Source organism: Periplaneta americana, chromosome 5, assembly GCF_040183065.1.
Source record: "Periplaneta americana isolate PAMFEO1 chromosome 5, P.americana_PAMFEO1_priV1, whole genome shotgun sequence".
Classification (NCBI taxonomy): Eukaryota; Metazoa; Arthropoda; class Insecta; order Blattodea; family Blattidae; genus Periplaneta; species Periplaneta americana.
The window spans coordinates 51571577-51587539 of record NC_091121.1 but is presented as its reverse complement, the minus strand read 5'-3'; the positions used below and the strand labels follow the sequence as shown (position 1 = coordinate 51587539).

The following is a 15963-nucleotide window of genomic DNA, read 5'->3' as shown; positions in this document are numbered from 1 at the left end:
TATCCTGTGCAAGATTAATCCACTCTCTATCATCATATCCCATCTCCCTCAAATCCATTTTAATATAGTATGTGTTCATTATTAATATCCAGCCCACTTTGATATTCGTGGAAATTCGAAGCTGCCCATTCTTGTCTCCAACAGTTCTTTAATGATGCTGTTATTGCTTTAGAAACAGTGCTGAACAAATTACGGAATAGTTATCACAGTTTGAAGCCATGGTTTATTCATTAGGAGCAAGCAGTCCAAAATAACTTACGCCTTTAAATAACTGACTCGGGGTACCAGGACGGAAATGGCAGTGTAACATTTATAGGCTGATCCATTCCGACACACTTCGTGACTAATAACACGATTGAAATACAGTAAATGTGGTTTCGTTTGATCGGATATATGACTACAATGTGAGCATGACCTTGATTTGGGACTGCACATGCGTGAGTCGTGGGTGAGAGTCTATGGGGATTGGCGGTTATAATTAAGTAATAGATGTTATCTACACTAAAAACAGGGTGCGGTTATCTGGCCCATCAGTTTCAAAATTACCAACTTTCAAATTGTCAAAAAAAAAAAAAAAAAAAAAAAAACGAGTTTCTGTAATTGACTATTGAAACATTTCTGATAGTCCTAAATATCGTGTAAATTCAACAAGTTAAGAAATGAATAACAGTGCCTTTCATCTTAAGAGATAGGTTTATTTAAATATTTGTCACCCCTGAAAATTTGTTGCTGTAGTCAGCTGCCTATTCTGCCTAAGCGTAAATTCATCCCTGATTTTGACTACCACTAGAATTGCCATCTCGAGGGATAATACTACTGTCCACAATATCTTTAATCAGTCTTCATTTTCAATTTTAATTACATTGTTACATCATTTTATCTATTGGGCCTCTTACAAAATTCCTTTTTTAATGAGGCATGCCTTGCAATGCAACAGTCAATCAAATTCGACTACAGTTTTCTTAGAACTGTCTTTGCGTTTATGTTTCTTTTCCTGAGACTCTAGTTTTTCGTCATGAATATTTACTAACAATAACATATTTACTAATTTTGACTCAGTTATTTACAGTTTGTGATAATAATTGTTGATATATGGTTTCTTTTGAAGCGCCCAAAACACCAACATGTGTTAATCATACGCTAGAAGGAAGAATTTCTATACAGATTAACCATCACTCAACACGTGCAAGAGATAAGCTGTCCAATTGTGAATCTAATCCGTGATTGACTGCAGCGACTAGTTCGGATTTTTTTCTGCATGTTTTGTTAATGTGGTCATGCACTACCTACAGGCTGTACAATAATAGTGACTGATAATAGCTTCTTCTGTCGTACAGGTCGATCTATACCTCTCCAATCAAGGCACTCTCTAATCAGAAGTATCGAGACTTTAAGGAGACTTTTGGGGACGTGGGTCTCATCACAGGAGACTTCCAGATCAACCAGACTGCCCAGTGTCTGATCATGACAACTGAAATCCTGCGCTCCATGTTATATTGTGGCAGTGAAGTTATCAGGGATCTGGAGTACGTCATATTTGACGAAGTTCACTACATCAATGACTCAGAGGTAACTTCTTTCATTGTCACATGTTCCGTGCATTATTAACATTTTATTTCTTCTTTTTAATTTTTATTGTTTCATTTAGCCATGTATCATATATACACAAATACTCCTTGCATATTTTTCCAGAATTTAGCAAAGAAATACTGGAGTGCATCCACTTCTTCTACTTACTTTTCGGTAGAACATATAAAGTTTAGAATTTTGAGTTTAGAAATATTTTCTTGGATGTAATTTATTTTAAATTTAAAAACATAGTTATAGGTATAAAATGCAGGGGTGAGTAGAGGATAATGTAACAAGGTAAAAAATCCTAATAAACGTAAGTTTGGAAACCAGATATTTCTGAAATCTATAGGGTTTTATTATGTGTCGTTAGTACAGGTGCTCTGGGGTAACATAACATCCGGTATGCACTGGAGGAAGGGAGTATTATAACCAGACAGCGAATTTTCGGTCCCTACACAGTGACAAGACATCATGTCCCTTGGCTTATGGAGGGAGCATAGCAATTGAGTTCAATGATCACCCTGACATATACCTAACGTTGAGTATCGGGACTGAAAATCCACTGTCTGGTTATAACATGTCTTCAATATGAGCACCATTAATGTTAAGGTAGGCATCAGTACATTTTCTCATTGAAAATTGTACATGTTCGAATATCCCTGGCATGTCTCTAATGAGTTGACAGCCATTGACAGTGCATTCCAGGAGTTTGTTAACATTATCAACAGGGCTGGAATACACAAAACATTCCAAATATCCCCAAACAAAAAAAATTCAGAGGATTCAGGTCTGGGGACCTGGGAGGCCATGACGTTGGTAAGCCATGGTCGATAGACCTGTTGTGAAAACTTGTGCGTAAGAACTCTTAGACTTGCAAATGAAAGTGAGGTGGTGCTCCGTTATGCATATACCACAGCAACTGCCTTTCTCAAAGAGACACATCATCCAAAAGGTCGCATAGTTCATGTTAGAAAAATGGAAGTTCAATGACTATGAAGTCTGTCAAGTAAGAAATCAGGTTGCAAATGTACATTTGGTGGCCACTGTGTTGACATATCTCGGAAATGATTGGTTTCTGGACTTATATTTATAAGGACATTTTGTCTTGTTCCAGTGTCCTCTAGCCATCCCTGCAGTTTGTACCTATAATTATGAAACACCGTGTGTGTGCATGTGCATGCATGCGTTTTTTCCTTGCATTTGTGCATGTGCGAGATAGTGGAATTCGGAAGTAACCTGTATTTATGCGTATTTCCTCAATCAAAATGTAATGACGCACAGATTTACCTGTTTCTCATAACAGGTATTCTAATTGGACTTCTTTTCCATATGAGTACGAATAGCCTGAAATCCCATGAGGGCAACAGCACGTCCATTGTTAAATATTACAGAGGCTTAGGCTTAATAATAACAAAGCAGTTTTAACAGGAATAACAAATTTAATTGGAATTTTAATGAATAGTGTTAAAAATGTTAATATATTGAAAATACAAAAATATAAATTAATATGATGGAAGCATTCACTAATGTTGATTGAAAGGAAGACAGTTTTGTTCATAAAATCAAGGATGTAGCATCACGCACACACATGGTTATTTATTTGTTTTAGAAATCAGCCTAAAAATAAACAGGACTTTCTGCTTCTTTTGCTTCTTTGTCATATAAAAGTCCCTTTCTTGTGAAGTGCTAGATAATTAAAATCTACTATCACTCTGTAAGTCAATAATTTTCTTCCATGAAATTACTTCAGATGAAGCTTACAATGAGGCTCAGATCTCCCCATATAAAGTGTCTTATTTTTTAATAAGCATAGTACTTCAGTTTCTTCTGCCACTGCTCCATTACCACCATGTCATTATCTCCCAGATTAACTGGACTCGTTTCAGAGAGGCCATGTGTGGGAAGAGGTTCTGATTCTTCTGCCAGAACATGTGAGCATCGTAATGCTTAGTGCAACTGTCCCAAACACCCTGGAGTTTGCAGATTGGGTGGGACGCACAAAGAAGAAGAAGATGTACGTGATCAGCACCCTGAAGAGGCCTGTGCCTCTGGAGCACTATCTTTACACTGGCTCAGGGGGGAAGTCCAGAAATGATTGCTTCCTCCTGCTGAACGCAGAAGGACACTTCAAGGAAAATGGGTGAGAGCTGTTAATGTTAAATTCTTGCTAATTTGTGTGTGTTGTTGTCATATGGTTATCGTGCTTGCCTCTAGACGCAAGTACTGCAGTTTCAAACTCATCACAGGGCAGAACATTTCTTCAAGTGGAAAAAAAATATCTAGTGCAGCTTCCATTAGGTGAGGAAATAAAACCATTTGCAAAAACTATTATGTTTTCTGATGATCCAGCTACTCTTCTTAGAGACATTTTCTCAGATAACGATTTTTTTTTCCACATACATGTTGATGCCTGATTTTCACAACTGTAATTTAACATTGGTACTGTCATCATCATCATCACCATATAAAACTGTTGTTATTGTTGTTTTTCTTAACTAATACTGAGTTCTTCACATTGAAGCCATTAACTCTCTTGCTGTCCAATATAGAAGAGTTTCTAGCAAAAGTACAGTGCTTTTGTAGCTCGGCCGGACCGTTATAACATAACCTAAATAATATAAACAAGTTTTAGAAAAGTTTTAATTAGGGATGATGATATAAACAAGAAAACTTTTAATTAAGGATGATAAAATAAGAAATAAACATGATTAATTTTAAAAGGAACAATTATTGAAAGTACAATTTTCAAATCCAAAAAAATACACCCCATTCTGGACAGAAAACCTGAATTTATTGAAACAAGATAGAGATAAAGCAAGAACCAAAACAGAACATAGCAAAACACCAGAAGATACTCAAGATTGGAGGAAGAAGACAGCCATTCTTAAAAAAGCAATTATAACAGCAAAAAAGAACAGTTTTAATAAATTTATTGAAAATATTAATTACAGAACCGATAGCGCTAAAACATATAAATTTCTGAAGAATATTTTCAATACACAGGAAAATACTAGCCAACCTATTATTCATAATAACAAAACACTAACAGATAGTAGAGATATAGCAAACGCATTTAATAAACACTACTCAAACTCTCACAGATTACATCCCAATATAAAAAAAACTGAAAAGAGAATTACATAAAAATAATAAAAACAATATTACTAGTACAAAACCTGAAATATTTCATCAAAATTTTACTTCCAAAGAATTAGCTATAGCAATACAAAATTTAAAAACCAAGAAATCTCCTGGCCCCGACAACATTCATTCCGAATTTTAGAAACATCTGGGTGAAAAAGCCAAGTCTGTACTTTTATCCATTTTCAATTTATCATGGAACACCTCAATTCCTGCAGCTTGGAAAAAAGCAATCATTGTACCAATTCACAAAAAAGGGAAACCTGCTCATGATGTTAATAGTTATCGACCAATAGCACTATTAAGCATGATAGCAAAAACCATGGAGTCCATGATCTCCAACAGATTAACTTGGTATTTAGAATCCCAAAACCTTTTATCACCAAGACAAGCCGGTTTTCGACAACTACACTCTACCAATGAACAAGAAATAAAAGACAGTTTTAACAAGAAAGAAGATACCTTGGCAAAATTTATTGACTTTCAGTTAGCATATGACTCTGTTTGGAGAAATAAATTATTACTAAAACTCCAGAAATTAGGTATCTCCAGCAATATGTTCCAATGGATATCAGAGTTCCTTAGTCAAAGATTCATTGCCACTAAATTCAATAACTCACTTTCTAGTTACAGACAAACATATCGAGGTCTACCCCAGGGCGCTGTCCTCAGCACAACTTTATTCAATATTTATATAAATGACTTATCCTCCCTATTAGAGGAATCAAACATGAAAACAGCACTATTTGCAGATGATATAGTTTTGTGGACTTCCGGACCTTACAGACATAGAGACAAAATTCAAAATTCTGCTCTTAAAGCTCTAAATCAACTACATGATTGGAATACATCAAATTTGATGACACTCAATTTAAGCAAAAGTAACTACCAAATATTTTCACTTGGTAAAAAAGAAAGAGAATTCAAAGTACATTGTAAAAATATCGCATGCATTCGATGTTTTATGTTAGGTTGTTAGTTTAAAATAATTATCTGTTATGTCACGTCAGCTGTCATTGCTCAATATGTATTGATATATGCCTCAATTTTCTGGTGTGAACATAGGACGAATGAACAGTCAGAGCACAGAAGCATTTTGCATTATGTTTGTTGACATGCAGAGTCTTCTTGTATGAAATGAATATTAGCTACTGTTTTACATACAATATGATTTTTGGTTCAAAGTATGGTCTTTTTAATAATAAAGTGTACTGGAAGCCATCTTCCAAAGTTGTTTGGGGTTGAGAGGGAAACTTCTCCGCCCTGCCCTCTGTGCTGCATACAGTATGGAACGAAAGTAACAACACTAAAATAAAACTGCAAACAAGAAATTAAAAAATTAATTTTATTTAGTCAGTTCATGGGAAACACTACTTCCTTTCCATAGAATAAACATCCCTACTTTTTAATAGTAACAGTTTAGATCAAAATTGCTATACTCTTTTAAAAACAAAACACGAAAAACGTCCTTGTCTTTAATGTAGATAAGAATCAGAATAGATTGTTAGGGAATATACTAAATAGTGTCTGATTGGAGTGATTTCCGTGCACAGTTACAGCAGTGCAATAGAGGCGAAGCAGTCTCGTCACAACAGTGCAATGGAGGGGAAGCAATCTCGTCAAACAGCATATGGTCCGAAGCAGGGACAGGGCAAGATCCATCTGACAGCCAAGCAGGAGACGACCATGTGGGTAGGCTTCCTAGACTTCTTGAAGAAGAAAGAGAAGCTGCCTGTGGTGGCCTTCACACTGTCCAGGAAGCGCTGTGATGGTAACTCTGAGAACTTGAGTAGCGTGGACCTGACTACCACGAAGGAGAAGAGCGCCATCCATATGTTTTTCAGCAGGTGTATCCAGAACTTGAAACCACCAGATCAGAAGCTGCCTCAGGTATTCAAGACAAGATACAGTAGAACTTGGTTATAGCGACCTCGTTTTGTATGACACCTGACCTATAACGTCAAATATTCTGTGGTCCCAACTAATTCCCCATAAGACATATGCTTTCCTACCTTGCTTAATACGACAAACGCATATGCGTCTACCTCGCATATAACGTCATTTTTAACCTTAGTTTGGAATAAGATTTTCTAAGAACTAAAGTATTTTAAGAAATATTTTGTTGAAATCTGATCCTGACAAATTCTTTACAGTCTCCTTCTGTCATAGACCCCTGGAATGCAGGCGGATTCCCCATTCCATTGTAACCTGCCCGAATTCATGCGGTATTAGATCAGTTTCAACAGAAAGTTGTCACTAAGTGCACGCCTTTTAACGCAGTATGGCCATTAAAAGAAGTGAGTGATGCTTTAGAAGTCATTAAAATTATGAACATGTTCTATGAAGCTAGGGGAGGGAGCAGTGAAATTGCAACTGAAATAATGAACAGAGAACGTAATTTAGCCCTAGAAAGTATGTATTGGGCAAGTAGAAGACAACAGAGTAGAATGACTGATTACTTCACTTCTAAGTAAAGTAGTTTGGTGAGTACTGAACAAACTATTTTAATACAGAATACTGTATTTATAATTGTAGGCCTACGTGTATTTTATTATGTTCATTTTAGGCTTAAAAGTCAATACATAAACCTAAAATAAGTCTAATTAAGTTTGTTATTTTTCATTTTCCACCAAACTAGATTGATAATGTGAATCTCGGTTACTACGACACTCGTTTACAACAACATAATTTTTAAGGTCCCATGGATGTCGTTATAACCAAGTTATACTGTAATTAATTTATAAACCATTTTATTTTTGTAAGATTCTTCATACTTAAATCTTCTTTTCAATAGTTGAGAGGTAGTCCGAATAAGTTTCACATATAGCATATTTAATCGAAAATAATACCCCATTTTTTACCAAATTTTTAATCTTTAAATTTGAAAGGATCTTATATCCGCATCAGATCTTAAAATCGAGTATATAGAAACATGAAAATGTAATTTGAGGACTTAGATTGTAACTAAGTAAAGATTATTGTGTTGTACTAACACAGACTAAATCTAAAGATATTTAGATGTCTAAACTTGCATAACTAGGTATGTAACGGTTATTTAATAACACAAATTACAAAAACAGCACAAGACTACTGGTAGTTATTGATTTTATTAGCTGTAATACTGAAAGGCATGATCAGGTAGAAAGGATAAATGAAATAGCCAGCTTCTACACTCCTGTGATCTCATTGTTTTCGCTAAAAGTTACTGAAAAAGGGTGAAGTCTGTTCTTAAGCTGAACTCAATGATATTGTGGCACCCGTCTGGAACATTCTGGTTGCGTCTGGTTGCCTCGGGAGTGTGTGTGCGCATCTAGTGAGAAGGAAGGCGCAGGGAAATGGAACTCGAGCTTCGGTAGGCACTGTAGCGTGACAGAGAGCGAGGGAAAAGAAGACTATGATAATGGCGCAGAGCGGAGAGATCAGGGGGGACATATAGAAGCCCATCCCTCTTGAAGATTTGGAAAGGCACGCAAATCGAAGATTCGAGATGTTACTGTTTAGTAATAAAAGCGCAAGCAGTCAGTCTTCAGTCAGCCTTCACGTCTCGCACAGCAGCAAGCAAGGTGGACCTGAGTTCGAAGTGCAGTGAACTTGAGTGAGTCCGTAACTGTGGCAGTATCCAGGCGAGTGCAATGTATCCGGAGGTCTTGAGTTCGACGTGCAGTGAACTTGAGTGAATCCTTAACTGTGGCAGCATCCAGGCGAGTGTGATGTATCCGGAGGTCTTGAGTTCGACTTGCAGTGAACTTGAGTGAGCCCGTAACTGTGACAGTGGCCAGGCGAGGGCCACGTACCCGGAGGATCTCAGTTCGATGTGCAGTGAACTTGAACAGTGAGCTAGAAGAACTAGCCAAGGCGAATTGTGAACTGAGAACTGACAGTTTTGTTTTGCACTTAGTGCTTTCTGAACATTAACTGAAATTGAGTACATTCTTGTTCTTCTCAATAATACACGCGTATTGTCATTGTCGTCGTGTGGAGTGCAATAAAAACTATTGTATTGCTGTGTTCAGTGGAATACCCATTCCTGTAGGGTGTATTATTAGGAAATAAAAGTCACATTGTTGACAGGTGTGGCAGTTTAAAAGCAGAATAAAAAGTTACAATATTCTACTTACCGTTCTCTATTGACTTATTATATTCTCTTGACAAGATTTTTTTTTTTAATATAGTTTCGGGTCTCATTTAGAATATGGTACTAGTATTCTATTACTAGTATTTTCTTATGGGTGTAATATTCGCATATAAAATATTTTTATAAAACAGTACTTAAAAAAATTAGAGGAGTCTTATAATCGATGGGGTCTTATTTTCGAGTAAATACATATGTATTTTCAAAAAAGGTAGAGTTATATGGTACAAAGATCCATGTACTTGTACATACATCCTCTTTTTTTGTGATGTGTGATGTTTGGCTTAAATGTGCATATTGTGCATTAGCAGCAAGTCAGAAGTGAGAGTGCTAGAGCATATCTGAACCATTACTTAAGTGTTTAACAGATGTGAGGCAGTGTAATCTGTAAGCAGCTGATGGAGATGTATGGTCTGGATATAATGTCAGAGTAAAGATGCAATGCTTGTGATGTGACACTGTGAACAGTAGGGCCTTGACATAAAGAAAATAGGTGAAGTGCTGCTTACATAAGCAAATGCATGCACAGTTTTACCAATATCCTAAGTAGGCCTACTATTTGTAACCTACTTATAATTTTACTAGCTCTAGAACACATACAAATAGGAAAATCAATTTATTTCAACATTCACCCTATTTCTTGTATTCTTAAAGCTCCAAACCTCTTGATGATGTCTTCATAAAAGTCTGAGTTTCACTGAGGATAGACAGTATATCTCTATGATATGCTTCGGGGGTCGGGATGGAAACCTCTCTTGTAATGCAGCATTCTGAGTGAGAGTTTTCAATCTTTTCGAACTGGAAAAAGCTTCTTTCAACAGAAGAATTGTTTAAAGTTAATTTATGTGAATTCTTTATTAATTTTTAGCATTTAAAATAAATAAATATATAAATAAAATAAAATGAAACTGTAGGTCGTATACAATTTAAAAGATCTTTGTCATCCTAATCTTTTCATCTAGAAAACGAAGTTTCCAATAAATTACAAACTTTCATTTTCCAGATACATGATGCACTAAGCCTACATATTTCGCACACACTTATCAACATTTTCTATATAATTACTGTACTGCTGCGGTACAAAAACCAATACAGTCACCAACAATAGAAAGAAGGCTCCGAGAACAAGAAAAAAAGACAATCAAAACAGTAGACAGAAGCACAAGTAAGAGATTCTACGAGGATAAAGAAAAATACAAATGCACAGAAAGTTGCAATGAATCAATAAGACCATATTTAATGAACATCTGAATGGAATTGTACTTTATGACAACTTAAAGTAATTGTATACTGTCTGCAACAGTAATGCATCAGTGAATAAGAACCAACTACAGTGCCATACTTAACAAATCTCAGTGTAGAGTAAGTAGCAAGGGAGAATTTACTTCACACTGCAAAACAAGAGAAAAATGGTGTATCATTGAAAAACAAAGTAGCATCATGAAAAAGAATTGAGTGTTCTTTATTTGAGTAGTAACTCACTGAAATACACGAAATTTAATACTGGAGAGTTAACGAACATTGTTTAGAAGTTCCTAGCTTTCTATGGATCAAACCTGGCGAAAATTCTGACAACTTTATAAAACTAGTAAATATTGACGTAATACTATTTTAATGCAGTTAATGCCAGAGACTGTAATATGGTGCTTGTGTGTTTGCAGGTGGTGAAGCTGGAGGACCTGCTGAAACGAGGCATTGGAGTTCATCACAGTGGTATCTTGCCGATCCTCAAAGAAATAGTGGAGATGCTGTTTCAGAGAGGCTTGGTAAAGGTATGCCTCATATCATTTGTTTTTAAAATATTTGAACTTTCTTTCTTCATATCCAAATGTGAACAGTGCCCTATCATCTGTTAAGACGGCTTCCTCTAGGGTGAGCAACCATCAGGACAAATTGTCAAATGTTCCCATACCCCTGCAACCTGTGATTAATATAGGAATCTTGGCTTCATGCTACTGTATTTTACAGTGACCATTTTACCAGTGTCATACTAAGGCATCATGTCCGGTACTCGCATTACGGAATGTGTGCTGGTTTGAGTCCTCATAGGGAAGGAATTTTCTTATGGGACCAGTGTCCACCCCGTATCTTGATGAATTTGGGAGCTGTGATAGGTAGCGAAATCCAGTTACAAAAATCAGCTATATGGCTGGGGGATCATTGTGCTAACCACACTATATCTCCGTTCTGGTTGGATGATCGTTTACCTCTGCTGAGCTATGTGGACGTGAGGCCAGCAGCCTGCTGGTCGATCTTGCCTTTCATGGGTCGTCATACTACGAATTATTATTTCTCCAGAGTAAAAGAGGTTTGTCAGTTGGAGATTGAAATACAAACTCATTCCCTGCTTGTAAGCTTCTGAAATTAACTTGAGATAGTGCTCTCCATTGACAGTGTTGCTACATATGTGGCAAAGGTAAAGAGAGCCATGGCTGCATCGAATGGATAAGAACTTGGCATACATCAAATCGAATTATCTCATTTTTTCGAGTACCACCAGACTACTGAAGACATACAACTTTGAGCTCAGAGAAGGGTTGAAGGTGCATGGTGCTGCCATCAAAATGTGTGGCAAGAAGAGTTGTTAGACAGAAGGTGGCAGATGTCTTAGCAAAGAATGTGAGATTACAGAAGCTAAGAGAGATCACCGAAGCGATAGAAGGGCTTGGTGGTGATGTGGACATTAGACTCAATATGTTGTTGTTTACTAATGCCAGGCGTTTGACAATAAAGTCATTTGACCTCTTGCACTCCAATATTTTTCAAAGATATTATCATGACCAGGCACTGAAGCACAGATTTTGAGGTGTTCCGAATCCATTTCTTGGTTTGAGTTGCACAATGGACAGTTAGGGGACTGATATATTCCAATTCTATGCAGGTGTTTGGCCAAACAATCATGGCCTGTTGCCAATCTAAATGCAGCTACAGACGATTTTCGTGGTAAATCGGGAATCAACTGTGGATTCTGATGCAGAGAGTTCCATTTTTTCCCTTGGGATTGAGTTATCAAATTTTGTTTGTTGAAATCTAAGTATGTAGATTTAATAAATCTTTTCGCAGAGTAATACGTAGATTTAATAACAGATCTGTAAGTAGTAGTGCTGCCCTTCTTTGCTAAAGCATCCGCATTCTCGTTTCCCAGGATTCCACAATGGGATGGTATCCATTGGAATACAATTCTTTTATTGAGTGATATTAATTGAGAGAGCATTTTAGTTATTTCTGCTGTTTGAGCTGAAGATGTGTGTTTAGAGACTATTGATAGAATAGCTGCTTTGGAGTCTGACAATATAACTGCATTTTTAAATTTACTGATGTGGCATAGAAGATTCCTAAGACTTTCACTTATTGCAATGATTTCTCCATCATATGTTACCAGACTTCAAGTTTTTCTTCTGTACTCCACGTGACGTGTAGAGGAAGTTTTTTCAATGCACAAATATATTTTTACAGCAAAATATATTACACGTAGGAAATATAAAAATTGGAAAATTTTCCTTTGAGGTGGAAAAATTCAACTACTTTGGAGTAACAGTAACAAATATAAATGGCACTCGAGAGGAAATTAAATGCAGAATAAATATGGGAAATGCCTGTTATTATTCATTTGAGAAGTTTTTATCATCCAGTCTGCTCTCAAAAAAATTGAAAGTTAAAATTTATAAAACAGTTATATTGCTGGTTGTTCTGTATGATTGTGAAACTTGGACTCTCACTTTGAGAGAGGAACAGAGGTTAAAGGTGTTCGAGAATTAGGTGCTTAGGAAAATATTTGGGGCTAAGAGGATGAAGTTACAGGAGAATGAAAGTTACACAATGCAGACCTGCACGCATTGTATTCTTCACCTAACATAATTAGGAACATTAAATCCAGACGTTTGAGATGGACAGGACATGTAGCACTTCTAGGTGAATCCAGAAATGCATATAGTCTATTAGTTGGAAAACCTGATAGAAAAATATCTTTGGGGAGGCCGAGACGTAGTTGGGAGGATAGTAGGTGAGATATGATGCTAGGAACTGGATTAATCCTCAATGACGGGCTTATGTGAGGGTGGCAATGAACTTCCAGGTTCTCTTCAAGCCATTTGTAAGTAAGTAATGGAAACTCTGTGCTTACTTTCAGCTGCTGTTTGCAACTGAAACATTCGCCATGGGTGTAAACATGCCGGCTCGCACAGTTGTGTTCGACTCCATCAGGAAGTTCGATGGCCTGACAATGAGGACACTGCTGCCTGCTGAGTACATCCAGATGGCAGGACGAGCAGGCCGACGAGGACTTGACAAGACAGGGACTGTCATCATCATGTGCAAGGCTAATGTGCCAGACAAGACTCAGCTCAAGAGCATGATGATGGGTCAGTTGGAGATGTAGTCCTCTTGCTATTCAAAAATGATATTTTTCTTTTCTTTTTTATCAGATTACTAGCCGTATCCGTGCACTCCGCTGCACCTGTTAGAAATAAATATAAAGTAATTACATAATTAAAATAGGACGTTTGATCCAGGGAACAACTTTTACAAGAGCGCAAGATAATCTGCTTCGCTCATTACCCAATTTTTTTTGCATTGCATTTATTGCATATATATTTTATGTATTTTAACACGATTCAATTGAGCATAGTTAAAATTTTAATTATAAAATAATGGATTGCTAAGCTAACGTACTATTACTGCATACTAAATCAATACACTCTCGTTGTTCGTTAATTCTCTGAGATTAAAATGAGTGTACATATTATTTTAAGAAATACAGAAAACGAATGTACAAAATAGCCTATCAAATTTTCTGTGCATAAGAAGCTATTTTAATCTTACCTGTCTTCGATTTACTCAGACGTTACTGTAATAACATTATAGCATTAAGTCCATCTAGAGAAACTACACTTTCCAATGGTGAAATAATAATTAATTATACAAGTCAGTTAATTTAGCTTCTGATATTACTTCATACAAACACAGAAATATTCTCTGTAGGCTATGTTTAATAGCTTTCGATTGTTGATGTCCAAGGCCCCTGTTTCGATTGTTGTTGTCCAAGGCCCCTTATAGACGTCATTTGTTCTTAATTCATTGCACCGTCTTAGATGGCGTTATTTTAATTTTAAAACTCACTTATCTCGTTAAATATCAGTCCTATCAAAATTTTGTAAAGAATAAAACTTATCAGAAATCATTTTTAAAGAACTTTTGTTATGTAACATTTTTCACAAAAATCAATAATAAGCGAGATATTTCGATTTATTTAATTCAGGCCCCCTTATAACCCCCCTTTTAAATAAACTATTTTGAATGCCATATAGCCTAAAATCTAAGTTACAACGAACAATTTTCATATAAATCGGTTCAGCCATTATCACGTGAAAAGGTAACAAACATACAGACAGACATACAAACAAAAATTTCAAAAAAGCGATTTTCGGTTTCAGGGTGGTTAATTATATATGTTAGGACCAATTATTTTTGGAAAATCGAAAATTACCAGAAAAATTTCGGCTACAGATTTATTATTAGTATAGATGTGAAAATTGAGAGAAAATTCTGGGTCATTGCTATCTTGTCCAGGACCTGAAACGGTCTGGAATCCAGGGGATGTAACAATCCTGTATTCTTTTCATGTCGTTTACACGTGGAATCCATTTGCATTTATAGTTTCTCAAGTCTCACTTCCTTCATTTAGAATAAATTCAACTGATATTTAAGTTCTGGTATAGTGTGTTTGGAAACTTCACAACGTTTTAATTACTTGATAGATGATTCTTGTCATAGTCATATTTTATAATTATCTCTCTTCTGTGAAATAGTGCACCCAGATAGTTGATTGTATTAGCTTGCTCTACAATTAACATCGACTATCCCATAGTGAGCCATGGTAGTGCTATATGAGTGAATAACAGACAAGCGTTTTCGTAAAAGATGTATATTTTACCTTGGGCCAAACTTTTGGTAAAACAGTTAAAGTACACATTACCATGGCTCACTATAGCAGTTCCTTAAGGGTTCACATAAGTGAAACTGGAAAATTTTAAAATATTGGACCTACAGTTTTCATTTTTAGCACACATTATTTGGCATGTAAATAGTATACATACATATTTTGAGCATTTTGTGCTTTTTTAAAAGTATTCCATACGCAAAAAAGTAAATAAATAAATAAATAATAATGATATGTGTCAAGGGAAGAACAATTGTTTGTATGCATCTGAAATCTGATTAGTGTAACATGTAGCTAATTGTGGATGTGTGCAATACAGGGGGAAAGGAACTGGCCATCTTACCCCATTATCTCCTGGCCTAGTTGCCTCATAAGTGGTGCTTTTGGTATCACTTGTGAAAGTTAGACCTGTCTTCAGATAGTGACTAAATAATAATAATAATAATACAAATTTCTTTTATCTCCTTGTGTAAAAATTACTTAAGAAATTTTACTATTATATTCAGCATGCTGTCAATAATAATCGGCATGGAAATTTTAAGTGTGCTCATTAATTTTATTTACATTACTGTAACTCAAATATAGATGGGGGGGGGGGGATTCCCATTTTGAATCCTACAGAGACATCCATGTGAACTTTCATAGAGCATAGATTGAGACAGGCGCTAAAAAAAATTAATTAATTATTTTACAGGCTAGAACGAAATACTTTGGTTATAATTGTGTAGAATAATGGCACCTTCATTTTTAATCAAGAAATTTAATTGCCCCTTATACTACAGTGAGAGGGGATCCACTGTAGGGTAATCTTTTTATTGAGTATGTTTAACTTAAGTGGTGTTTCATTTATCTGCAGTCTATAAATTAAACACTTTTTGAAGATTGTGGTGGAACTATCTCCTGTTTGGCTGCTCATGAATCTGACAATACAGCATTTTGGAAAATTTTTATTCTATGCAATAAATTCTGTAAAGGTCTACAAATGACAGCAATTTCTCCATCAAAATTAGTGTTCTGATCTGCTATGTGGTAAAAGGAGAAAAGAGTGCATGTTCCACCAACTCTTGCTGTATGATTTGATAAAAGATCCATCTGTATCCATGTAGATCTATAACCATTCTTTGTTCGGCTAACTTGATTCAGTAGTTTGTAATGCTAAAGTTTTCGTAGTTACTGTGTC

At 35.9% G+C, this 15963-nt stretch overlaps 1 protein-coding gene across 1 annotated transcript in view; it reads left to right on the top strand.

The window, feature by feature from the left end:
• The window catches only part of tst (superkiller complex helicase subunit twister), a 50751-nt gene that overhangs the window by 11499 nt on the left and 23289 nt on the right, over window positions 1-15963 (top strand). Inside the window, exons 7-11 of the mRNA XM_069825620.1 lie at window positions 1338-1569; window positions 3459-3712; window positions 6267-6603; window positions 10507-10617; window positions 12975-13206. Coding sequence (XP_069681721.1) covers window positions 1338-1569; window positions 3459-3712; window positions 6267-6603; window positions 10507-10617; window positions 12975-13206 — 1166 coding nt within the window. The remainder of the gene's footprint in view (window positions 1-1337; window positions 1570-3458; window positions 3713-6266; window positions 6604-10506; window positions 10618-12974; window positions 13207-15963) is intronic.